The sequence below is a fragment of the Grampus griseus genome (assembly GCF_964374135.1).
Source record: "Grampus griseus genome assembly, chromosome: 12".
NCBI lineage: Eukaryota > Metazoa > Chordata > Mammalia > Artiodactyla > Delphinidae > Grampus > Grampus griseus.
The window spans coordinates 51134601-51159926 of NC_139006.1; the positions used below are offsets into that span (position 1 = coordinate 51134601).

At 38.3% G+C, this 25326-nt stretch overlaps 1 protein-coding gene across 1 annotated transcript in view; it reads left to right on the forward strand.

Moving 5' to 3' along the window:
* The window catches only part of ELP2 (elongator acetyltransferase complex subunit 2), a 50771-nt gene extending 25675 nt beyond the window's left edge, over positions 1-25096 (forward strand). The window contains exons 14-22 of the mRNA XM_082667731.1: positions 67-136; positions 665-760; positions 916-973; positions 1588-1660; positions 17461-17653; positions 19029-19150; positions 20684-20817; positions 21566-21679; positions 24556-25096. Coding sequence (XP_082523857.1) covers positions 67-136; positions 665-760; positions 916-973; positions 1588-1660; positions 17461-17653; positions 19029-19150; positions 20684-20817; positions 21566-21679; positions 24556-24712 — 1017 coding nt within the window. The 3' untranslated portion in view covers positions 24713-25096. The remainder of the gene's footprint in view (positions 1-66; positions 137-664; positions 761-915; positions 974-1587; positions 1661-17460; positions 17654-19028; positions 19151-20683; positions 20818-21565; positions 21680-24555) is intronic.
* Positions 25097-25326: the final 230 nt, after the last annotated feature.

A 25326-nucleotide genomic window follows, 5' to 3' on the forward strand; every position in this document is an offset into this window, starting at 1 on the left:
TTTAATAGTGACTGAGGTGACAGTAACTTTTAGCATTTAAAACACGTATCATACTTTTTATTCCAGCAAGATGGTGATCTTCCAGAAGGAGCTACCATCCCTGCTTTGGGATTATCAAATAAAGCTGTCTTTCAGGGTAAGGCTTTCATCTCCAAAATTACTGAACCTATAGTGGTGCTTAAAACCTAGTTACACATTTGTATATTATGTACCTAATGTTCATTACAGGTGATTTATTATTTTTAAAAATCACAGTACATGCATCTCTCTTCTATCAGCTATTTCATGGTAACTACTCTGTGTACACATGCAGACCCTGAAATAGGTGCTGGTTTTACAAAGAGTATTTCATGGAGCACTCACAACCACAGATGCTAATGTGGATAGCTTGAAAAATGTGTTCCACAGTTTAAAAAGTTTGGGAAGCATTAGGTCAAAGGAAAAGGAAGGAATCTATGGAATTGACCAGTGCTCTAAGGAGCGCATTTGGAAAATACCAGAGTAGTGGAAATACCCTTGGCTTTGCCATCACGCGGATACAGCGTTGAATTACACTGCCTTCAGGTACCACTATTTTCTAACTAGTGGCCTTAATATTGGGACATGTCCAGGAGACATAAAGTTGGTGACTACATTCATGATGTTGATGTTTGTTTTAAACTAGGAGATATAGCTTCTCAGCCTTCTGATGAAGAGGAGCTGTTAACTAGTACTGGTTTCGAATATCACCAGGTGGCCTTTCAACCCTCCATACTTACTGGTAAGAAAAGGCAAAAAGATGGTTCGCTAGAATCATTAGTACAGTACACATAGTATGGGGTCTGTCACCACTGACCTAAATAAGTGCTGCAGAATTCACTTGTTTATCTGCATGAAAGTGGAAAAATTAATTGCAATGCTATAAATTTATTGTAGAACCTCCCACTGAGGATCATCTTCTGCAAAATACTTTGTGGCCTGAAGTTCAAAAACTGTAAGTTAAATTGTACTTAGCTCTTTAGTCTGATTCGATCGTAACTTGTGATGCCCCCTTCCTAACCAATTTGATTTTCTCCTTTGCTTTCCTCTTACCTACATTTTCCCTCCTGCTGTAAACATCTCTTGATGGCCTTCATAAGGGGTGAAAATCAAACTTCACATAGATATTTATATTGCTGTGTATTATATTTACTAGATTTATTGGTCGTGATTTTTAAAGTAGAGAGTCATAACACTATTTTTTTTCCTTTTTAAAAAAAATTTTAAGTTTTGTTATTCTCTTGGTCTTTTTTTTCCTACAGTGTTTCCCTATCAGGACCTTTCTATGGTTTGTTATTTATGGTAGTGGCTGGCTGGCGGTGAAAACTTGTATTTTAATCTAGTTGTTTGAATAAGTTGTATTACTACTAGGAAGTTGGCATTTTTCTCCAGTCTCTACTTTTACCCCAAATATTTACCAGACAAAAGTACAATGTTTCTTAAAAGAACTGTGTGCTAGCTGGAGAGATTGATTTCTTCTCTCATTTAAAAATTTTGCAGCACAAGAATAGGTACATTTACTAATTACCTACTTACAGGGGTCATCCATTTTCTCTTTTTAAATTTTAGATACGGACATGGTTATGAAATATTTTGTGTTGCTTGTAGCAATTCAAAGACACTGCTTGCCTCAGCTTGTAAGGTAGGGCATTTTACTTTTTTATTCTACTTGGTCACAGGTTATTTGAGTCATCAGGTTCCTGCAAGCTTAGTAGTGATGGAGGCAGAATTTGACATGAAAGGCCACAGGTGCCTGATTTTTCTGAATCTTGCTTTCTCAGTCTCTTTTCCATTCTGTCCCATCAGAAGCTTGCAGTTGCCTTTTAAATCTGTTTCAGCTGCACATTTTTGTTCTTAAATACTTGGTTTGAGCCAATTTATGCCCCTACTCAGAAACTATTTAATCAGGTATCTTAAAATGAGAGCTAAAAATGTGGTAGCATAAATTTTTAGTAATGGGAGTCCAGGAGACAGAGGGGAATGAGAAGGTGAAACCCCGCACCATGTATGCCATCTGACCATCTCTTGAGGACACTGTGGGTGCTGACCTAAGTGAGTAGAGTCCCTTGGCCCTTGCCACGGTGAGGCAGGATGGTGGCCAGCTCAGTGAGCCACCAGCACGTGACACTGCGGAATAGTGCATCTCAGACATCTGCCTGGGAGAATGATCTTGAACTTGCTATTCAGTATTTATATACTGTGGAGGATTGTGTGATAGGTCTGAGACCTACACATTCCCCTAAGTTTCCTAAAATTTATTTATTAAAACACCAAGAAAATTAATTTATTTATCTGTTTTAAGCATGATGATGAGAGCTGCCCACCTGGATGGGCCCCTATGGGGTTGTTTTGTTTTGGGGGTTTTTTGGTATGTTTGTTTTTTGTCCCTGCTCTTGCTGTGGTTTCTTGCTACTGGCCTGTATTGAGGGACATCCTAGGAAATAATTGTTGTGCTCCTTCTGCCCCACCCCCTTGTTTGTTGTCCTCTTTGTGAGGGTGGTACTGAGAGGGTGGTACTTCCTTTTGTTAATACAAGGACCTTTGGAAAGAATAGGGCTAAGTAGCAAGAATAACTGTGCTTCTACTGAGCAGCTAATTTGTGTCTTAGGGTACTGTCAATCACATAATTATTTTCTCCTTTTCAAGTTGGCTCACTTGTAGCAAGTATGTGCATTTCTTTTTTGAACTAACATTTTTAGCTGCTTTATTTAGGTGTCATTAGCATGCTGTCAACTGCATGTTGAAAGTGAACAATTTGATAAATTTTGACATATGTTTATACCTGTGAAATCATCACTGCATATCAAGATAGTGAACATACCATCAGCCCCCCAAATTTCCTCTGCCCCATCCCTAGTAAACCACTAATCTGCTTTTTATCATGATAGAGTAGTTTACATTTTCTAAATTTTTGTATGAATGGAGTCACATAGTATGCACTCTTTTTCATCTGGCTTTTTTCATTTAGCATAATAATTTGAGATTCATCCATGTTGTTCCATGTATCAGATGCTCATTTTTTTTCTGCATAGTCTTCCCTTTTACAGATATACTACAATTTGTTGATCCATACACTTATTAATGGACATTTGGGTGATTTCCAGTTTTTGGCTTTTATTAATAAAGCAGTTATGAATATTTGTATACAAGTCTTTGCATGGATATATGCTTTCATTTCTCTTGAGTAAATACATATGAGTGGAATTGCTGGGTATATGGTAGATGTATATGTAAATTTTTAAGAAATTGACAAACTATTTTCCAAAGTGGCTGTACCATTTTACAATCCCACTAGCAATATATGAGAGTTCCAGTTGCTCCACGCCCTCACCAGTGCGTGGTATTGTCAATCTTTTTAACATTAGCCATTCTGATAGTTTTGTAATATCTCATTGTGCCTGTAATTTGCATTTCCGTAATGATTAATGATGTTGAACAGCTTTTCATGTGCTAATTTTCCAACTGTATGTCTTCTTTGATGAAGTATCTGGTCAAATCTTTTGCCCAGTTCTTTATTGTATTATTTTCTTATTACCGAATTTTGAAAAGCTCTTTATATACACTGGATACTACTTTATCAGATATATGCTATGTAGGTAGTTTTCCCCAGTGACATTTCCTTCATTTTCTTAACAATGTTTTTCAAAGAGCAGAAGTTGTATGTTTTGGTGAAGTCTAATTTATCAATTTTTTTCTGTATTGGGTTTGTGCTTCTAATGTAGTATCTAAGAAATCTTTGCCTGGGACTTCCTGGTGGTCCAGTGGTTAAGATTTCACACTCCCACTGCAGGGGGCGCAGGTTTGATCCCTGGTCAGGGAACTAAGATCCCGCATGCTGTGCAGAGTGGCCATAAAAGAAAAAGGAAAGAAAGAAATCTTTGCCTGACTCAAGTTCTTCTGCCGCATTTTGTTCTAGGAGTTTTATAGATTTTAAGTTTTATGTTTAGACCTATGATACATCTTTTATTAATTCTTCCTGTTGTATGAAGTATATATTACAGTTGATTTTTTTTGCATGTGGATATCCAGTTGTTCCATCATTATTTGTTGAAAAGACTATCCCTTCACCTCGTACCTTTTGCATCTTTGTCAAAATTAGCTGTCCATATATGTTTGGGTCTATTTCTAGACTTTATTTTGTCCTACTCATCTTTTTTTTTTTCTTTCCTGTTTTGATGCCAGTGCCACAGTCTCTTTAACAACTATAACTTTTTATACTGTGTCTTGAAACCAGGAAGTAATTGTCTTCTAACTCTCTTCTCACTTTTCAAATGTATTTTGGCTATTCTAGGTTCTTTACTTTTCCACATGAATTTTATAATCAGCTTGACAGTTTCTACAAAAGTATGTGCTGGAATTTTGATGGGGATTGCATTGAATCTATAGATTAATTGTGGAAGAATTTTAACAATATTGAGTCTTGACTCATGAATGCAGTATGCCTCTCATTTATTTAGATCTTTAATTTCTCTCAGGGTTTTGTTTGTTTTTTTTTTAGTAAGCCTTTTATCTTGGAATAATTTTATATTAACGAAAGTTGCAGAGATAGTACCTAGAATACCATTATACCTCCTACCCAATTTTCCCCAGTGTTAACATCTTAATATTATCAGGAATATTTTGTACTTTTCAGTGTCAGGTCTTACACATATTTTGTCAGATTTATCCTTATTTCATATATTTTATGTCAGATTGTCATTGCTCACGTAAGGAAATGCAGTTGCTTTTTGTAATCAGTCTTTTATCCTGCAACTTTCTAAACTTATTACTTTTTTTTTTTTTTTAAACATCTTTATTGGAGCATAATTGCTTTACAATGGTATGTTAGTTTCAGCTTCACAACAAAATGAATCAGTTATATATATACATATGTTCCCATATCTCTTCCCGCTTGCGTCACCCTCCCTCCCACCCTCCCTATCCCACCCCTCCAGGCGGTCACACAGCACCGAGCTGATCTCCCTGTGCTATGCGGCTGCTTCCCACTAGCTATCTACCTTACGTTTGGTAGTGTATACATGTCCATGCCTCTTTATTGCTTTGTCACCGTTTACCCTTCCCCCTCCCCATAGCCTCAAGTCCATTCTCTAGTAAGTCTGTGTCTTTATTCCTGTTTCACCCCTAGGTTTTTCATGACTTTTTTTTTTTTTCTTAAATTCCATATATATGTGTTAGCATACGGTATTTGTCTCTCTCTTTCTGACTTACTTCACTCTGTATGACAGACTCTAGGTCTATCCACCTCATTACAAATAGCTCAATTTCGTCTCTTTTTATGGCTGAGTAATATTCCATTGTATATATGTGCCACATCTTCTTTATCCATTCATCCGATGATGGACACTTAGGTTGTTTCCATCTCTGGGCTATTGTAAATAGAGCTGCAATGAACATTTTGGTACATGACTCTTTTTGAATTATGGTTTTCTCAGGGTATATGCCCAGTAGTGGGATTGCTGGGTCATATGGTAGTTCTATTTGTAGCTTTTTAAGGAACCTCCATACTGTTCTCCACAGTGGCTGTATCAATTTACATTCCCACCAACAGTGTAAGAGGGTTCCCTTTTCTCCACACCCTCTCCAGCATTTATTGTTTCTAGATTTTTTGATGATGGCCATTCTGACTGGTGTGAGATGATATCTCATTGTAGTTTTGATTTGCATTTCTCTAATGATTAGTGATGTTGAGCATTCTTTCATGTGTTTGTTGGCACTCTGTATATCTTCTTTGGAGAAATGTCTATTTAGGTCTTCTGCCCATTTTTGGATTGGGTTATTTGTTCTTTTGTTATTAAGCTGCATGAGCTGCTTATAAATTTTGGAGATTAATCCTTTGTCAGTTGCTTCATTTGCAAATATTTTCTCCCATTCTGAGGGTTGTCTTTTGGTCTTCTTTATGGTTTCCTTTGCTGCGCAAAAGCTTTTAAGTTTCATTAGGTCCCATTTGTTTACTTTTGTTTTTATTTCCATTTCTCTAGGAGGTGGGTCAAAAAGGATCTTGCTGTGATTTATGTCATAGAGTGTTCTGCCTATGTTTTCCTCTAAGAGTTTGATAGTTTCTGGCCTTACATTTAGGTCTTTAATCCATTTTGAGCTTATTTTTGTGTATGGTGTTAGGGAGTGATCTAATCTCATACTTTTACATGTAGCTGTCCAGTTTTCCCAGCACCACTTATTGAATAGGCTGTCCTTTCTCCACTGTACATTTCTGCCTCCTTTGTCAAAGATAAGGTGACCATATGTGCGTGGGTTTATCTCTGGGCTTTCTATCCTGTTCCATTGATCTATATTTCTGTTTTTGTGCCAGTACCATACTGTCTTGATTACTGTAGCTTTGTAGTATAGTCTGAAGTCAGGAAGCCTGATTCCTCCAGCTCCATTTTTCGTTCTCAAAATTGCTTTGGCTATTCGGGGTCTTTTGTGTTTCCATACAAATTGTGAGATTTTTTGTTCTAGTTCTGTGAAAAATGCCAGTGGTAGTTTCATAGGGATTGCATTGAATCTGTAGATTGCTTTGGGTAGTAGAGTCATTTTCACAATGTTGATTCTTCCAATCCAAGAACATGGTATATCTCTCCATCTATTTGTATCATTTTTAATTTCTTTCATCAGTGTCTTATAATTTTCTGCATACAGGTCTTTTGTCTCCTTAGGTAGGTTTATTCCTAGATATTTTATTCTTTTTGTTGCAATGGTAAATGGGAGTGTTTTCTTGATTTCACTTTCAGATTTTTCATCATTAGTGTATAGGAATGCCAGAGATTTCTGTGCATTAATTTTGTATCCTGCTACTTTACCAAATTCATTGATTAGCTCTAGTAGTTTTCTGGTAGCATCTTTAGGGTTCTGTATGTATAGTATCATGTCATCTGCAAACAGTGACAGCTTTACTACTTCTTTTCCGATTTGGATTCCTTTTATTTCCTTTTCTTCTCTGATTGCTGTGGCTAAAACTTCCAAAACTATGTTGAATAAGAGTGGTGAGAGTGGGCAACCTTGTCTTGTTCCTGATCTTAGTGGAAATGCTTTCAGTTTTTCACCATTGAGGACGATGTTGGCTGTGGGTTTGTCATATATGGCCTTTATTATGTTGAGGAAAGTTCCCTCTATGCCTACTTTCTGCAGGGTTTTTATCATAAATGGGTGTTGAATTTTGTCAAAAGCTTTCTCTGCATCTATTGAGATGATCATATGGTTTTTCTCCTTCAATTTGTTAATATGGTGTATCACGTTGATTGATTTGCGTATATTGAAGAATCCTTGCATTCCTGGAATAAACCCCACTTGATCATGGTGTATGATCCGTTTAATGTGCTGTTGGATTCTGTTTGCTAGTATTTTGTTGAGGATCTTTGCATCTATGTTCATCAGTGATATTGGCCTGTAGTTTTTTTTCTTTGTGACATCCTTGTCTGGTTTTGGTATCAGGGTGATGGTGGCCTCGTAGAATGAGTTGGGGAGTGTTCCTCCCTCTGCTATATTTTGGAAGAGTCTGAGAAGGATAGGTGATAGCTCTTCTCTAAATGTTTGATAGAATTCGCCTGTGAAGCCATCTGGTCCTGGGCTTTTGCTTGTTGGAAGATTTTTAATCACAGTTTCAATTTCAGTGCTTGTGATTGGTCTGTTCATATTTTCTATTTCTTCCTGATTCAGTCTTGGCAGGTTGTGCCTTTCTAAGAATTTGTCCATTTCTTCCAGGTTGTCCATTTTATTGGCATAGAGTTGCTTGTAGTAATCTCTCATGATCTTTTGTATTTCTGCAGTGTCAGTCGTTACTTCTCCTTTTTCATTTCTAATTCTATTGATTTGAGTCTTCTCCCTTTTTTTCTTGATGAGTCTGGCTAATGGTTTATCAATTTTGTTTATCCTTTCAAAAAACCAGCTTTTAGTTTTATTGATCTTTGCTATCATTTCCTTCATTTCTTTTTCATTTATTTCTGATCTGATTTTTATGATTTCTTTCCTCCTGCTAACTTTGGGGTTTTTTTGTTCTTTTTTCTCTAATTGCTTTAGGTGCAAGGTTAGGTTGTTTATTCGAGATGTTTCCTGTTTCTTAAGGTAAGATTGTATTGCTATAAACTTCCCTCTTAGAACTGCTTTTGCTGCATCCCATAGATTTTGAGTCGTCGTGTCTCCATTGTCATTTGTTTCTAGGTATTTTTTGATTTCCCCTTTGATTTCTTCAGTGATCACTTCGTTATTAAGTAGTGTATTGTTTAGCCTCCATGTGTTTGTATTTTTTACAGATCTTCTCCTGTGATTGATATCGAGTCTCATAGCGTTGTGGTCGGAAAAGATACTTGATACAATTTCAATTTTCTTAAATTTACCAAGGCTTGATTTGTGACCCAAGATATGATCTATCCTGGAGAATTGTTCCATGAGCACTTGAGAAAAATGTGTATTCTGTTGTTTTTGGATGGAATGTCCTATAAATATCAATTAACTCCATCTCATTTAATGTATCATTTAAAGCTTGTGTTTCCTTATTTATTTTTATTTTGGATGATCTGTCCATTGGTGAAAGTGGGGTGTTAAAGTCCCCTACTATGAATGTGTTACTGTTGATTTCCCCTTTTATGGTTGTCAGTATTTGCCTTATGTATTGAGATGCACCTATGTTGGGTGCATAAATATTTACAATTGTTATATCTTCCTCTTGGATCGCTCCCTTGATCATTATGTAGTGTCCTTCTTTGTCTCTTCTAATAGTCTTTGTTTTAAAGTCTATTTTGTCTGATATGAGAATTGCCACTCCAGCTTTCTTTTGGTTTCCATTTGCATGAAATACCTTTTTCCATCCCCTTACTTTCAGTCTGAATGTGTCTCTAGATCTGAAGTGGGTCTCTTGTAGACAGCAAATATATGGGTCTTGTTTTTGTATCCATTCAGCCAATCTGTGTCTTTTGGTGGGAGCATTTAGTCCATTTACATTTAAGGTAATTATCGATATGTGTGTTCCCATTCCCATTTTCTTAATTGTTTTGGGTTTGTTATTGTAGGTCTTTTCCTTCTTTTGTGTTTCTTGCCTAGAGAAGTTCCTTTAGCAGTTGTTGTAGAGCTGGTTTGGTGGTGCTGAACTCTCTCAGCTTTTGCTTGTCTCTAAAGGTTTTAATTTCTCCATCAAATCTGAATGAGATCCTTGCTGGGTAGAGTAATCTTGGTTGCAGGTTTTTCTCCTTCAACACTTTCAATATGTCCTGCCACTCCCTTCTGGCTTGCAGAGTTTCTGCTGAAAGATCAGCTGTTAACCTTATGGGGATTCCCTTGTGTGTTATTTGTTGTTTTTCCCTTGCTGCTTTTAATATGTTTTCTTTGTATTTAATTTTTGACAGTTTGATTAATATGTGTCTTGGCGTATTTCTCCTTGGATTTATCCTGTATGGGACTCTCTGTGCTTCCTGGACTTGATTAACTATTTCCTTTCCCATATTAGGGAAGTTTTCAACTATAATCTCTTCAAATATTTTCTCAGTCCCTTTCTTTTTCTCTTCTTCTTCTGGAACCCCTATAATTCGAATGTTGGTACGTTTAATGTTGTCCCAGAGGTCTCTGAGACTGTCCTCAGTTCTTTTCATTCTTTTTTCTTTATTCTGCTCTGCAGTAGTTATTTCCACTATTTTATCTTCCAGGTCACTTATCCGTTCTTCTGCCTCAGTTATTCTGCTATTGATCCCATCTAGAGTACTTTTAATTTCATTTATTGTGTTGTTCATCGTTGCTTGTTTCATCTTTAGTTCTTCTAGGTCCTTGTTAACTGATTCTTGTATTTTGTCCATTCTATTGTCCATTCTATCTCCAAGATTTCGGATCAACCTTACTATCATTATTCTGAATTCTTTTTCAGGTAGACTGCCTATTTCCTCTTCATTTGTTAGGTCTGATGGGTTTTTATCTTGCTCCTTCATCTGCTGTGTGTTTTTCTGTCTTTTCATTTTGCTTATCTTACTGTGTTTGGGGTCTCCTTTTTTTGCAGGCTGAAGGTTCGTAGTTCCTGTTGTTTTTTGTGTCTGTCCCCAGTGGCTAAGGTTGGTTCAGTGGGTTGTGTAGGCTTCCTGGTGGAGGGTACTAGTGCCTGTGTTCTGGTGGATGAGGCTAGATCTTGTCTTTCTGGTGTGCAGGTCCACGTCTGGTGGTGTGTTTTGGGGTGTCTGTAGACTTATTATGATTTTGGGCCGCCTCTCTGCTAATGGGTGGGGTTGTGTTCCTGTCTTGCTAGTTGTTTGGCATAGGATGTCCAGCACTGTAGCTTGCTGGTCGTTGAGTGAAGCTGGGTGCTGGCGTTGAGATGGAGATCTCTCGGAAATTTTTGCTGTTTGATATTATGTGCAGCTGGGAGGTCTCTTGTGGATCAGTGTCCTGAAGTTGGCTCTCCCACCTCAGAGGCACAGCACTGACTCCTGGCTGCAGCCCCAAGAGCCTTTCATCCACAGGGCTCCTTAATTTGGGATGATTGGTTGTCTATTCAGGTATTCCACAGATGCAGGGTATATCAAGTTGATTGTGGAGCTTTAATCCGCTGCTTCTGAGGCTGCTGGGAGAGATTTCCCTTTCTCTTCTTTGTTCTCACAGCTCCCAGGGGCTCAGCTTTGGATTTAGACCCGCCTGTGCGTGTAGGTCGCCGGAGGGCGTCTGTTCTTTGCTCAGACAGGACGGGGTTAAAGGAGCCGCTGATTCGGAGGCTCTGGCTCACTCAGGCCCAGGGGTAGGGAGGGGCACGGAGTGTGGGGCGGGCCTGTGGCAGCAGAGGCCGGCGAGACGTTGCAGCCTGAGGCGCGCCTGTGCGTTCTCCCGGGGGAGTTGTCCCTGGATCCCGGGACCCCGGCAGTGGCGGGCTGCACAGGCTCCCCGGAAGGGCGCGTGGCCAGTGACCTGTGTTCGCACACAGGCCTCCCGGTGGCGGCAGCAGCGGCCCTAGCCGCTCTGGGCGGCCCTAGCCACGTCCGTCTCTGGGCTCCGCACCCCTAGCCGCGGCTCGCGCCCGTCCCTGGAGCTCTCTCAAGCAGCGTTCTTAATCCCCTCTCCTCGTGCACCAGGAAACAAAGAGGGACGTAAAAGTCTCTTGCCTCTTCGGCAGTTCCAGACTTCTCCCTGGACTCTCTCCCGGCCAGCCGCGGTGCACCAACGCCCCGCAGGCTGTGTTCACGCCGCCAACCTCAGTCCTCTCCTGGCACTCCGGCACTCCGACAAAAGCCGGAGCCTCAGCTCCCAGTCCCACCCGCCCCGGCGGGCGAGCAGACAAGCCTCTCGGCTGGCAAGTTCCGGTCGGCCCGATCCTCTGCGCTGGAATCTGTCCGCTTTGCCCTCCGCACCCCTGTTGCTGTGCTCTCCTCCGCGGCTCCCAAGCTCCCCCACTCCGCCTCCCGAAGTCTCCACCCGCGAAGGGGCTTCCTAGTGTGTGGACACTTTTCCTCCTTCACAGCTCTCTCCTGCTGGTGCAGGACCCGTCCCTATCCTTTTGTCTCTGTTTAGTTTTTTCTTTTGCCCTACCCAGGTACGTGGGGGGTTTCTTGCCTTTTGGGAGGTCTGAGGTCTTCTGCCAGCGTTCAGTAGATGCTCTGTAGGAGTTGTTCCACGCGTAGATGTATTTCTGGTGTATCTGTGGGGAGGAACGTGATCTCCGCGTCTTACTCTTCCGCCATCTTCCCGGAAGTCCTTATTACTTCTTATAGCTTTATTGTAGATATTGGATTTTCCACATAGATGCTTATGTTGCCTGTGAATAAAGAAAATTTTTCTTCTTCCTTTCCCATATGGATGTGTTAATGTTGACTAGACGTTGTAACATCAGAAGTCCTCACCTTATTCCTCATCTCAGCAACAGAATATTTAGTTTTGTCCATTAAGTGTTATGCTTGCTGTGGATTTTTTTTCATGGCTCTTCTTTATCAGGTTGCAAAATCTCCCTGCAGTTCCTAGTTTGCAGAGAGTTTTTATCAGGAATGGATGTTAGGTTTTGTCAAATGTTTTTTCTTTATCTCTTAACATGATCATATGTTTTTCCCATTTTAGTTTATTAATATGGTGAATTACATGGATTGATTTTTCAAATGATGAACCAACTTTGCATTCCTGGAACCAAACCCTGAATGCTTATATTATATATATATATATATATTTTCAATTATTCTTTTTATTGAGGTATAACTGACATACATAACATTATATTAGTTTCAGGTGTACAACATAATGATTCAATATTTGTATACATTGTGAAGTGAGCACCACAATAAGTCTAGCTAACATCCATCATCATACATAGTTACAAGAAATATTTTTTTCTTGTGCTGAGGACTTTTAAGATTTCAGCAACTTTCAAATACGCAGTGCAATATTAACTATAATCACCGTGCTCTATGTTACATCCCCCTGACTTAGTTATTTATAGCTGGACGTTTGTACGTTTTGACTCCCTTCACCCATTTCATATATCCCCCAGTCTTGGCTTCTGGCATCTCCCAATTCATTCTCTGTATGTCTATGAGCTTGGTGGATTTTTTTATTGTTGCTGTTTTTAGATTCTGCTTATAAGTGAGATCGTACAGTATTTGTCTTTGTCTGACTTATTTCACTTAGCATAATGCCCACAAGGTCTATCCATGTTGTCACAAATGGAAATATTTCATTGTTTTTTTTGTTTGTTTTATTTTGGGTTTTTTTTTGCGGTACGCGGGCCTCTCACTGTTGTGGCCTCTCCCGTTGCGGAGCACAGGCTCCGGACGCACAGGCTTAGCGGCCATGGCTCACGGACTCAGTCGCTCCGCGGCACGTGGGACCTTCCCGGACCGGGGCACGAACCTGTGTCCCCTGCATCGGCAGGCGGACTCTCAACCACTGCGCCACCAGGGAAGCCCTCATTGTTTTTTATGGCTGAATACTCTTCCACCATGGTGTGTGTGTCTGTCCGTTTTCTTTATCCATTGATCCATTTTCTTTATCCATTTGATGGACTCTTAGGTTGTTTCCATATGTTGGCTATCATAAATAATGCTGCAGTGAACATGGGGGTACACATATCTTTTCAAGTTAGTGTTTTTATTTTCTTTGGGTAAATACCCAGAAGTGGAATTGCTGGATCATATGTTAATTCCAGTTTTAATTTTTTGAGGAACCTCCATACTGTTTTTCATAGTGGCTGCACCAGTTTACATTTCCACCAGCAAGGCACAGGGTTCCCTTTTCCCCATATCCTCTCCAGCACTTATTCCTTGTCTTTTTGTTGATAGCCATTCTAATGGGTGTAAGGTGATATCTCATTGTGGTTTTGATTTGCATTACCCTTATGATTAGTGATGTTGAGCATCTTTTCATGTTTCTGTTGGCCATGTATATGTCTTCTTTGGAAAAATGTCTATTTAGAGTCTTTGCCTATTATTTATTTATTTATTTATTTTAATTTTATATTTTGCTATTCAGATGTATGTGTTCTTTATATAGTTTTTATATTAACCCCTTAAAAGATGATTTGCAAACATTTTCTCCCATTCAGTAGGTTGCCTTTTCATTTTGTTGATGATTTCTTATATTTTTATATATTGTTGGATTCAATTTGCTAAAATTTTGTTTAAAACTTTCATATATAGTATGTGAGAGACATTGCTGTGTAGTTTTCTTTCCTTGTAATGGCTTCATCTGGTTTTGGTATCACAGTAATATTAGCCTCATAGAAATATTTCCTCCTTTGCAATTTTCTGGAAGAGTTTGTGAAGAATTGGTATTTCCTTTTTTAAATATTTGGTAGAATTTCCCAGTGAAGCAAACTGGCCTTGAGTTATCTTTGTGGGAAGGTTTTTAACTACCTATAATTTTTTAAATAGATACAGGGCTATTTCATTCAAGATATCTAATTTTGCGTGGGTGTACTTTGATGGTTTGTGTCTTTCAGGAAATTTGCCCCTTTTATCTGATTTGTCATATTTATTGGCATAAAGTTGTTCATAGTATTCCCTTTTGATCCTTTTATTACCTGAAGAATCCCTGGTGATGTTACCTTTCTTATTCCTGTTATTGGCAATTTGTCTCTTTTCTCTCATACCCTCTTTTTTTTTTTTTTTTTTTTTTGTGGGAGAGAATTCTGGGAATTGACCAGGAAATTAATGAGTTTATGATTTTATTAATATTTTCAGAGAACAAGCTTTCGGTTTATTTATTTTATTTATTTTGATTTACTTTTGGCTGCATTGGGTCTTCGTTGCTGCATACGGGCTTTCTCTAGTTGCGACGAACGGGAGCTACACTCCATTGTGGTGCACTGGCTTCTCACTGTGGTGGCTTCTCTTGTTGCGGAGCACAGGCTCTAGGTGCACAGGCTTCAGTAGTTGTGGCACGTGGGCTCAGTATTTGTGGCTCACAGGCTGTAGAGCACAAGCTCAGTAGTGTGGCACACAGGTTTAGTTGCTCCGCGGCATGTGGGATCCTCCTGGACCAGGGCTTGAACCGTGTCCTCTGCATTGGCAGGCAGATTCTTAACCACTGCACTACCAGGGAAGTCCTCATTTCTTTTTCTGTCTCTAATAAGGTTAAAACTGAGGTCATTGATTCTAGATCTTTCTTTCTAATATAGGTGTTAAGTGCTATAAGTTTTCCTCTAAGTATTGCTTTGGAGGCATTCTGCAAATTTTGATACGTCGTGTTTTCATTTTCATTCAATTAAAAGCACTTTCTAATTTCTCTTTGATTTTATTTTTTAACTTAGGTTATTTTGAAATGTATTAGTTTCCATATACTGAGTGTTTTTCAGATATCTTTCTGTTATTGATTTCTAATTTAAGTTTATTTTGTTCAGAAAACAGTATGACTTCAATCCTTTGATATTTAATCTTGGTAAATTTCCATGTTCTTTTGAGAAGAATTTGGATTCTGTTTATTTTGGGTTGAGTGTTCTGAAAATACGAATTACATTGGTTGACAGTATTGTCTTCTTTATTCTTTTGGTTCTATCGTGAATGGCATTTTGAAATCTCTAACTATAATTGTGGACTTGTCTTTTAATCCTTATAGTTCCTTCAGTTTGTACTTTATGTATTTTTGAAGTTCTGTTGTTAGATCCTAAACATTTATGATGGTTATTTTCTCTTGATTAACTGACTAGTTTCTTATTATGCAATGAAACTCTTTACTTCTGGTAATATTTTCTGCTCTGAAGTCTACTTTCTCTGATGTTAGTGTAGCCACTCCAGGTTTCCTTTGAGTAGTGCTTGAATTATGTATCTTTTTCCATCATTTTACTTTAAGCTGTTTGTTTCCTTTTATTTCAAGTGGGTTTCTTGGAGACAGCATATAATTGGGTCTTGCTGTTTTTCTCATCTTGATAATCTTTCATTTTAATAGGGGTGCTTATTAGATCATTTGCATTTGACGTAATAATTGATATGATAGATTAACTCCTGTTGTCTTGCTATTTGTTTTCTATTTGATCTATCTGTTCTTTGATCCATTATACTTATTTTGGATTAAGTGATTCCTTTTTATGATTCCATTTTATTTCTTTTGTTTTGTTTTGTTTAGTAGATATAACTCTTTGTTATTTTATTGGTTGTTTCACATTTTATACTATGTATCTTTAATTTACCACAGTTTACCATCAAGTAATACTGCACTATTTGTGTATGATAACATAAGTATACTTTCATTTCCTTCTACTTTGTGGTATTGTTTTTGTACATTTTACTTCTTCACAGAAATCCCACAATATTATTTATACTTTAACAGTTAATTATCCCTAAATATATTTAAATAATAAAAATATTTTTTCCATCAGATATTATTTTCGTGCTGCCTACAGGATGTTCTTAACATTCCTCATAATGCAGTTCTGCTGGTCAGGAATTTTTTCAGCTTTTTGCCTGTCTGAAAAGGATCTATTTCTCCTTCATTTTTTAACAGTATTAGTGGTGGCTAAAGAATTGTTGGTTTTCCCTTAGGTACTTCAAAAATGTTGCTCCATTTTCCTCTGACTTGCATTGTTTTGGATGAGAAGCCCACTGTCATTTTTCTTTGTTACTTAGTAATGGGTTTTTTTCCTCCAACTGCAATTTTATGTTTTTCAGTGGTTTTAAACAATTTGATTACTGTTGGTATAGTTTTCTTCATGTTTCTTGTGCTTGGGTTTTATTGAACGTCTTAGATCTGTAGGTTTATTGTTTTCATTGAATTTGGAAATTTTTTGGCCATTATCTTTTTAAGCATTTTTTTCTTATCCTTTTGCAGACCATAGTTATATTTGGCTGCTTGACGTTGTCATAGAGTTCAGTGATTGTTTTTTTCTTTTTTTCCTGCTCTGTGATTCATTTTGTCTTTTAGGTATCAGTGTTCTTTGTTGCCAGATATCTAATATTTTGGAGTGCCATTACTTCGTGTATTTTGTCTGATCTTTCAGTTTTTTTCACACAAGAGAGTAAATCTGGTCCCTGTTACTCCATATTGACCAGAAGTGAAAGTTTCTAAACTACTAATTACACAGTTAATACACAGATGTATTCTTTTTGTAAAATATTAAAGTAGTATGGAGGTTCCTCAAAAAATTAAAAATAGAACTATACCATATGACCCAGCACTTCTTCTTTTGGCTGTTGATCCAAAGGAAATGAAAACATTAATTTATAAAGATATATGTACCTCTATGTTCATTGTAGCATTGTTTACAATAGCCAAGATATGGAAGCAACCTAAGTGCCCATTGATAGAGGAATGGATAAGGAAGGGGTGGGGTGTGTGTGTGTGTGTGTGTGTGTGTGTGTGTGTGTGTGTGTGATGGAATATTACTCAGCCTTAAAAAAGAGGAATGAAATCTTGCCATTTGTGGCAACATGGATGGACCTGGAGGGTATTATGCTAAGTGAAATGAGTAAATAAGTTAGAGAAAGACACACACCAAATGATTTCATTTATATATGGAATCTAAAAACCAAAACAAATGAACAAACAAAACAGAAACAGATTCATAGGTACAGGGAATAGACAGGGTGTTTTCAGGGGGGTGGAGGAATGACTGAAGTAGGGGTTTAAGAGGTATAAACTTTCAGTTATAAAATAAATAAGTCACAGGGATGTAAGGTACCCATAGGGGATATAGTCAATAATATGGTAACAACTTTGTATGATGATGGATAGTAACTAGACTTACTGTGGTGATCATTTCATAATGTATAAAAATATTGAACCACTATGTCATACACCTGAAACTAATATAATATGTTAAATATAACTCAATTTTTAAAATTCTGATTTCAGTGCCAGTCTCTAATTATTCATCATTTCTAATTCCAGTCTGTCTCTTCTCAGAGGTTACACCTGGTTATAGTATTTATAGTATTTTCTCAGAAGTTGTTTTATTTTTTACACAGATACATAAAAAATACCATAGAAACAATATATTATTTTGAAAAATGTTTTCAGTTTATTTCACTTTAATTGCTTTATTGTTTCATCTCTGTCCTATAGGCAGCTAAGAAAGAGCATGCAGCTATCATTCTTTGGAACACTGCATCTTGGAAACAGGTGCAGAATTTAATTTTCCACAGTTTGACTGTCACACAGATGGCCTTCTCTCCTGATGACAAGTTCTTACTAGCTGTTTCCAGAGATCGGACCTGGTCACTGTGGAAAAGGCAGGACACAATCTCACCTGAGTTAGGTAAAACAGCTGCTGGTTGGGAAGATTATTAGTGAAACAGTTATGTCCATTTACCTACTTTGAGCAGCTATTGTGTAAAGAGAAATAGAAATGATAATAGGGTGAAGGGCAGAGTCTGGTTGTTGTGAGTCTTTCAAAGTTTTTTGATAACTGAGGAAGACTTGACCTTCCTTGTAAGGATGATATGTATTCAGACATCTCAGTTAAAGAAACATAAAAATCTACATGTAGAAAATTTGGATTTTGCAGATGGTTACAGAATGCCACCATAAAACCAAATGGATGATATATACTGAGGATTTTATGGGACAGGAGTAATGAATATACAGTTAAATTATGAAACTCAGAAGGACCATTGTCTTTACCATTCACCTACCCACCTCTGTCACAGTGATAATTGGGAGGGGGTGTTTTAGGCATCCATTTGTGAATAACATGACCCCTGGGCAAAATGTTAACACACCTACCTGCATTCTACTTTGGATCTGGCATAAATTGGAAAAAAAAAAGGAAAAGGCAAAAAAGCTTCGTGTGATTGCAGCAGTAGCCTATTCTTACTCTTCCACTTTCATTGAGTAGGTAAAATCTAGAGAGCGTTTAAAGTACTTTGTGTTGTTTAATCCTGTTTTTAATTTTTCCATTGATAAAACCTACTGCAATTTGATCTTATGATATTTTTAGTCCTTTGGGTTTTTTGTGTTTTAGAGAATACCAGGGACTATGACACATACTGAGCAGTATATGTTGTAACAGACTGATTTCTTTGCAACTAGTGATTTCCTAACATGCAACTTTTTTAAAAAAAGTTAAAGTGATATTATACTAATAACAAATCCTTTAATTTGCTATATCTTTATGGATTGTGGATTAATAGATACATTAGTCTACCCTCCATACACAGTTACGTCTTTTACGTTTAGTCCCTATGAGGACTAGAAGTTAGTTACCCTACACTTAAAATATTGCAAGGGAAGAGATTTTTTTTAAGTTCGTTTTTTTCTTTTACATTATTTAAGGGTTCATTAGTCTTTTTTTCCCATAGCTTAATACACAGATCTGGCTACTTCCTGAGTAAGTTTAAATTTCATCAGGCTTCTTCCATAAGCATAAATTGAACTTTTAGTTAAGTGTCCAGATGTTTGTCATCAGTCACTAGAGAGTGACTAGTCAGTATAAAAGCATTTCCTACTAGAAAAATAACTGTATGCACATAGCCTTCTGGTGAGGGATCAGCTGCCTGGCCTTGGTTGCAAAAGTCTGTGTATATAAATTGATTGTTAAATTACATGTTGTATATGGCATTTAAACATAGCTTTCTAACAGGTAAAAAGCTGCTCTCTCCACTTTGTGACTAGTGCATATGTGTTTCTTTCAGACCCAGTTTTCAGTCTCTTTGCCTTCACTAACAAAATCACTGCTGTGCACAGTAGAATTATTTGGTCTTGTGATTGGAGTCCTGATGGCAAGTATTTCTTCACTGGAAGTCGGGACAAAAAGGTAATTTTTTTTAACTTAATATTTTTTCAAATGTAAAATAATAATATTACAGGTGTGTTTGGATAAAAAGCACATAATCCTAATTTTCTGATACATCTTTTAAAAATCAGTTTATTTATTTCCTTCTGTGTTTTTCATATGCATACATAAAAAGGCTTTTCTTACTTGTTAAATTCTATAATACATGTCTCTGAAATATCAAATACGAGAAGAAGTCCCTTCAGACACATGACTATCAGATGGCTCCAGTAGGAGAAAAGTAGTAAAGGAAATGGGTCAGGACTAAGAAAGCAGGAGAGCAGGAGTGGGTGGAGGGACACAGGGAAAGACAGTTTCTGCTTTTCTTTTTCGTACTTTTGGGAATTTAAAATTCTTTCTATAATGAATGATTATTACCTTTTCATTCAGCGAAGGAGGCGGGGTGTGTGCCTGGGTGTGTCATGAGCTGTGAAAAAAATCAGAACAAGTTAGCTAGCAGTAGGTTCTTGACCATGACCCTCGCCCTTGTTCTCTGGGAAATGTTCCCCTGGCCTCTGGTCTTTCCTCTGTTTTCATGCTCTTTAAAGCATCCTTTCCTTTTTCTGCACTTCCTGCAGACCGGAGGCGCTGAGGCACTTGAGCGTTTCCTCTCCTCTCCTGCCCTCTCCAGTCACAGTCATGGTACAAGTTACAGAAGCAGAGGACTAACACAGCATGCTGTCACTCAATGAAACACTGAAATGTTAGCCTCTGAAGTGCTTTCTCTCAGACCTTTACTTCTGTCATCTGCCTATTCATTTCTTCCCCGGCATTTGTCTTCCTACTCTCTGCTAGCTGCTCAGGCAGCAGGACTGCTTCTGCCTTCCACAGTCAGGCCCGGTAGCAGATGGTCCAGCTGTGGCTGTCACGGTTAGGTCAAGGCTGAAACGGACAAAGCATCATCGCCATGCAGTCTCAGAAATGCACTCCTGCTTGCTTGGGCGGAGCCCTCTGCTCAGAATCTTGCTTTGGTCCTGCGTTCTCACTTCCCTCTCCATTTCTTTGTGACCATTCACACCCTTCTGAGGCATGAGCTTCCAGGAAAGCCTCATTTCTTATGCGGTGTATCATCAAGGTTAGGGCCTCCCGAGTGAGCTGAGCTGATTCCATGAGCAGTGGGTGGTGTAGAAGAAGAGCCAGGGACTTGGTTGGTTTCATGCATTTTGTGGTAATTTCTTGGAGTGGTGCACGAGCACCTTGAGGACGTGGTGGACAGAATCTCACTGGATCAGAACTGGTTTCCTGAGTGTAAAGAGCAGGCTAAACACACCTGGTCTCTGGGCGGGGGCAGTCATCTTTGGACCAGCACAGTTGGGTAGTTGAGGTCTCAGAGACATGTATCTGCTACATGGTGGCTTCTCTGTGATGCTTGAAATGGTCAGAAGTCCTGGAACACAAATGAAAATGATGCATTTTTTAAAATGTCAGTGTCCTCTATGCCATTGAAACGCTCTAATGCATTGCTAGAAACCTTGCAAAGAGAAAGTTTTACAGCATTTGATCTGTCTGTGTTAGGTGGTTGTCTGGGGTGAGTGCGACTCCAGCGATGACTCCACTGAGCACAGCATCGGCCCCTGCTCCTCCGTTCTGGACGTGGGCGGAGCTGTGACTGCCGTCAGTGTCTGCCCAGTACTTAACCTTTCCCAAAGGTCAGTCTCTGTGTGGGGCTTCATCTTATGTTTTCTTTAGGAAGACCACTTAGTTTCTCAATGTGTAGCCCTCTTATACTTTCATCTTTGGGTTCTCTTAGCTTCCAAGTTAACCATTTTTTTTTATAATGCTTATGTTTCTCATAGGATTTCTTTTTTGTTTTTAACACCATTTTATCTTATCTTTCTGATCAACCCCTATTTATTTATTTATTTGTTGGTTGGTTTGACTGCGCTGCGTGGCTTGTGGGATCCTAGTTCCCAGATCAGGGATCAAACCCAGGCCCCCCCGACAGTGGAAGCTCAGAGCCCCAAACACTGGACCACCGGGGGAACTCCCCTCAAAAGATGCTAAATTGATAGAGCTTGATGATATTCAGCGTGGTGAAATAGAGATTGGGAGTGTGGCTCAAAGGTTCTTATTTCACCAAATTTAGGACTGTGGTGCTTTCTCTGTAACAAGTATCTTCGGTAGAACAGGGGTCTCTGCTGCCAGCCAGGGAAACACTGGCTTATGGGCCTTGCCAGCAGAGGGCAGAGGTAAAACTGTGAGCATCCTCGATGGAGAGGAGGCTCTGTGAGCGCACGGTAGAGCAGCGCACTGGATCCTGGGCCCGAATTTTAAACAGAGTCCTTTGTAAGCCAGAGACAGTTGGGAGCACTGAAGAACTACTTTAGATTGGTGATGATGGAGATAACAGAAGTTCATGCTAAATTAATCACTGTCTTTCCCTTCCCTTAAAAACAGATACGTTGTTGCAGTAGGATTAGAGTGTGGAAAGATTTGTTTATATTCTTGGAAAAAGACTGATCAAGTTCCAGAAATAAATGACTGGAGGCACTGTGTAGAAACAAGTCAAAGGTATTTCCTTCCTGTTTTTGCTTCCATCAGATTAGATAGATATCATGGAGTCTTTAGCAGCAAATCTTATGTCACATTTGCATGGAGAGAAACACAAATCTCTTCATGGTGCTTACTGCTAATTTGTACCTCTGTGTTTTGTGACAGTCTCTTGAGATTGACGTTTATTACTATATTGCACTTGTTTTTTAAAAGTTTATTTGACCAAATTGCTTGTTTGCATGATACTGTGTTTACAGACAACGCATTGGAGATGAAAGTGATTTTCATAATGATGAGTTTCAGAATTTGACTAAGTAGAATCTTAGTAAAATTTAATTCAAAATGTTGGTGGTGTTTTGGAAATATTATAGATTGTGTTTGGTAGGCGAATCTTGTGTTTGAACACTTTAGCTCATATCCTGAGATGGAGTAAACCGTCAAGTGCCCCTCAAAGCCCTGTGACCAGCCTTCAGGCAGAGTAAGTGCTCCTGAGCCTCGTGCCCTGGGCGTGGGCCTTTGCCACCTGAGCTGCTCAGAGCACCTGCTGTTTACAGCCTCCTCCTCATCCGCCTGCTTAGACAGCAAGGAACACTTTTTAATCTACTTCTTTACCCATTTCGTTAGTTAAAAATGACTAAACTTTCAAAAAGTCATTCATGTCATTCTGTGTTAGATTTGTTTTAGGATTCGTCAACCTTCATGTATTTAAACTATCCAAAATATAACTTCAAATACAATTCCAAACAACAGCATCATGAGGAAGGTCATTGGCTTGATGCCGAGAGACATATTGTACAAGATATACCTTCCAGGGGAGTTTGTCTCCTTACCAGCAAAGCATGTTAATGCTCATGATAATTGTATTTATTTAAATGTATTTAAAATGAGATCTGCTTTATTACTGCTGTCCTCATGGGTTCTCTCCCACCTCTCTGATGCTGGGTTTAGCTGTTGAAACAGTTCATGCTATTGGCTTACTGAAGAGAGAGGTATCCAATGAAATTCCATGTTTCAGGCACTTGAAACTTCCTCTCTTCCTGGCCTCCCCTCCTCTTCTTTTCCTTCCTTTCACTTTGCCCTACCCATGATGCTTGCTCTGCCTCTGCCTAGTACCCAGACCACTTCTGTGGCCCGAATGTGGAACAGTGGCAAGAAGCCCCTCAGAAAGTATGGGCAGGGGACATGTACAGAATTTGAGTTTTTCATTTAAAAGTTTTTTAGTCATTATGGTGACTTTGGATTTGCAAGAACTAATTCCTGGCTTACCTTATATTATTTGGATTGCTAATATTACACCTATCAGATTACGAGTACTTTTCAAATGAAAGGTTTTGCTGATAATGATATATAAACGAAGGTAATATAAGCAAACACTGCCTTCTAGGTTGGCTCCCCGAACTCCCTGTCTTCTAAATGTGACCTGTTAACACGCTGGATTTAAAGAACATTACCAAAAAAGAAAAGAAACGAAATATACCATCTCAAAGCATATATAGCCAAATAAGTACTGTCCCTCAAAGTAACTTCTCTGGGAAGCAAAGTACTCTATATATATACTAGTCTAAATATATTCTTGTTTCAGTGATGTCACTACTTCAGATCATTCTTTTAATGAAATGAGAGAACTTTAATATTAATCCAGAACAAATGAGATCCCAGTGATGTTGCTGTTACTTAAAATATTTTTGGAACTTCTCTTTAGGAACTGTGTTCAAAACTAGCTAACTAGTGATGCAAGAAAGCCAATTATGATACCTTTTATATAAAGTTTTCCTCATTTTGACCATTCACTTTTTTTTTTTTTTTAGCTTAACCTTCATCTTATTTATAAGCTCATATCCAGATGACTTTTGACTTCTTTCAGTAATCAAATTCATCCTCAAAGGAAGATGAGCTCTCATTGAGAATGCTCAGGTCGTAGTCTGTGTGGAAGCATTTCCTTTAGGAGAATTTCAGGAAACACTGAGGCACAGCAGCATTGTTGGAATGTGTGAACCCTTCTAGAGTGGCCACTTGCAAGGGCTCACAGTCATTTGGTGACTTAGGTTCTGGTGTGCTGATTTTTTTAAATGTGTTTCATCACTTCGAGGCTATGCTTCATTCTTTTGATCCTGAGAGTGCGTTGGTGACAGGGACTCTCAGAGTCTGCAAGTATAATTTGTGAGCTCAGGTATTATTTTCAGTGTTTACTGCTTTAAAACATGCACCATATTCACCTTATTCCGTTTTGGTTTGGAGGACTAGTTTGCCGGTTAAATTTATAGAGGATATTATATTTCATAGAGATTTATTAATAATCTATGTTTGGTAGCATCCTAGGTCAGCCATGAGGATGGGGGCTGGGGGTAGTGTGTTAATATGAACATCTTGCCCAGGGTCATGCAGTTACAGGTCACATTGGAGACCAAGGTTCTTTCACTGGGTAGTTTATTAAATCTTTCACTATCTTTTCTTACCCAGCAGTAAATAATGAGAATAAGCGTCCATTCAAGTTACAGGGATGTCAGAAGATCAAATATAGAATATGTTGTAAAGTTGGAATTCTTTAGAAAAGAAACACATTTAGTAATGTTACCTGAAAGACTGATTTTAATAGTTAAAATTGATGGTTAAAGCAAAATTTGACATAAATGCATTGTCTATTTCTTGCTCTTTTTGGTGGTGTCCTTGGTCAGTAAGTAAAATGTTTTCAAGGCTAACATAAAATTGCTAAAATATTAGTGATGGTATTTTAAAACCTGTACAATTACATGGTCAGGTTTTGACTTCTATTTATGTTAACAACACTAATAGGAAGAGCATACTAACTGAATTAATATGCAGGTGAGCACCCAGAAAAATATTTCATAGTCATAGCATACATTCATTTCATGATCTCTCTATCTTTGTTTTAGCCAAAGTCATACACTTGCTATCAAAAAATTATGCTGGAAGAACTGTAATGGAAAAGCTGAACAGAATGAAGCAGAAGGCACTGAATGGTTACACTTTGCAAGTTGTGGTGAAGATCACACTGTGAAGATACACAGAGTTAACAGATGTGCTCTGTAATGGACTTAATGACTGCAAGCATATACTCGTTGGTGTCTTAAAAATATTTATCATGTAAATAGATAACCTTTCTTTACCTCATAATTTCATTGCATTTCATGCTTAAGACCTAAGGCAGTAGTCCTCATGTGAGTCTCAGACCCTTTGAAATATGATGAAAGCTACAGACTCTTTGCTCAAAACGTTTATATACACACAGTCTCAGAACCTTGCCCATACTTTCAGGGATTCAGACCTGCATCTGTGTGTCCCAGATTGAGAGCCTTTATTCTTTCTTTCTTCATGAGCAAATTTGCCTAATTTTGTGTCATTTCGGGCCTTCTCTTTTCAAATGTTTGGGACGTTTCATTATTTACTACCCTCCTATGAGGGATAGCCTCAAAAATAAAGAGAGATAAAACCCAGATTACTCAATTTTTATTTTAACAGTTTTTTGTAAATACGCAGACCACACAAAGTGTGGTCTTGACCCCTGCCTCCCAGTACACACCAACCATTCTAGGAATTTGGCAGGTTGCGAGTTTGAACTGTAGTTGGTCCCTTCTCTTATTCTTTAAAAGTACATAGATGCTTCCTTCAGAGTTTGACTTGAAGTGCTTAAAGTAACTGAGAGA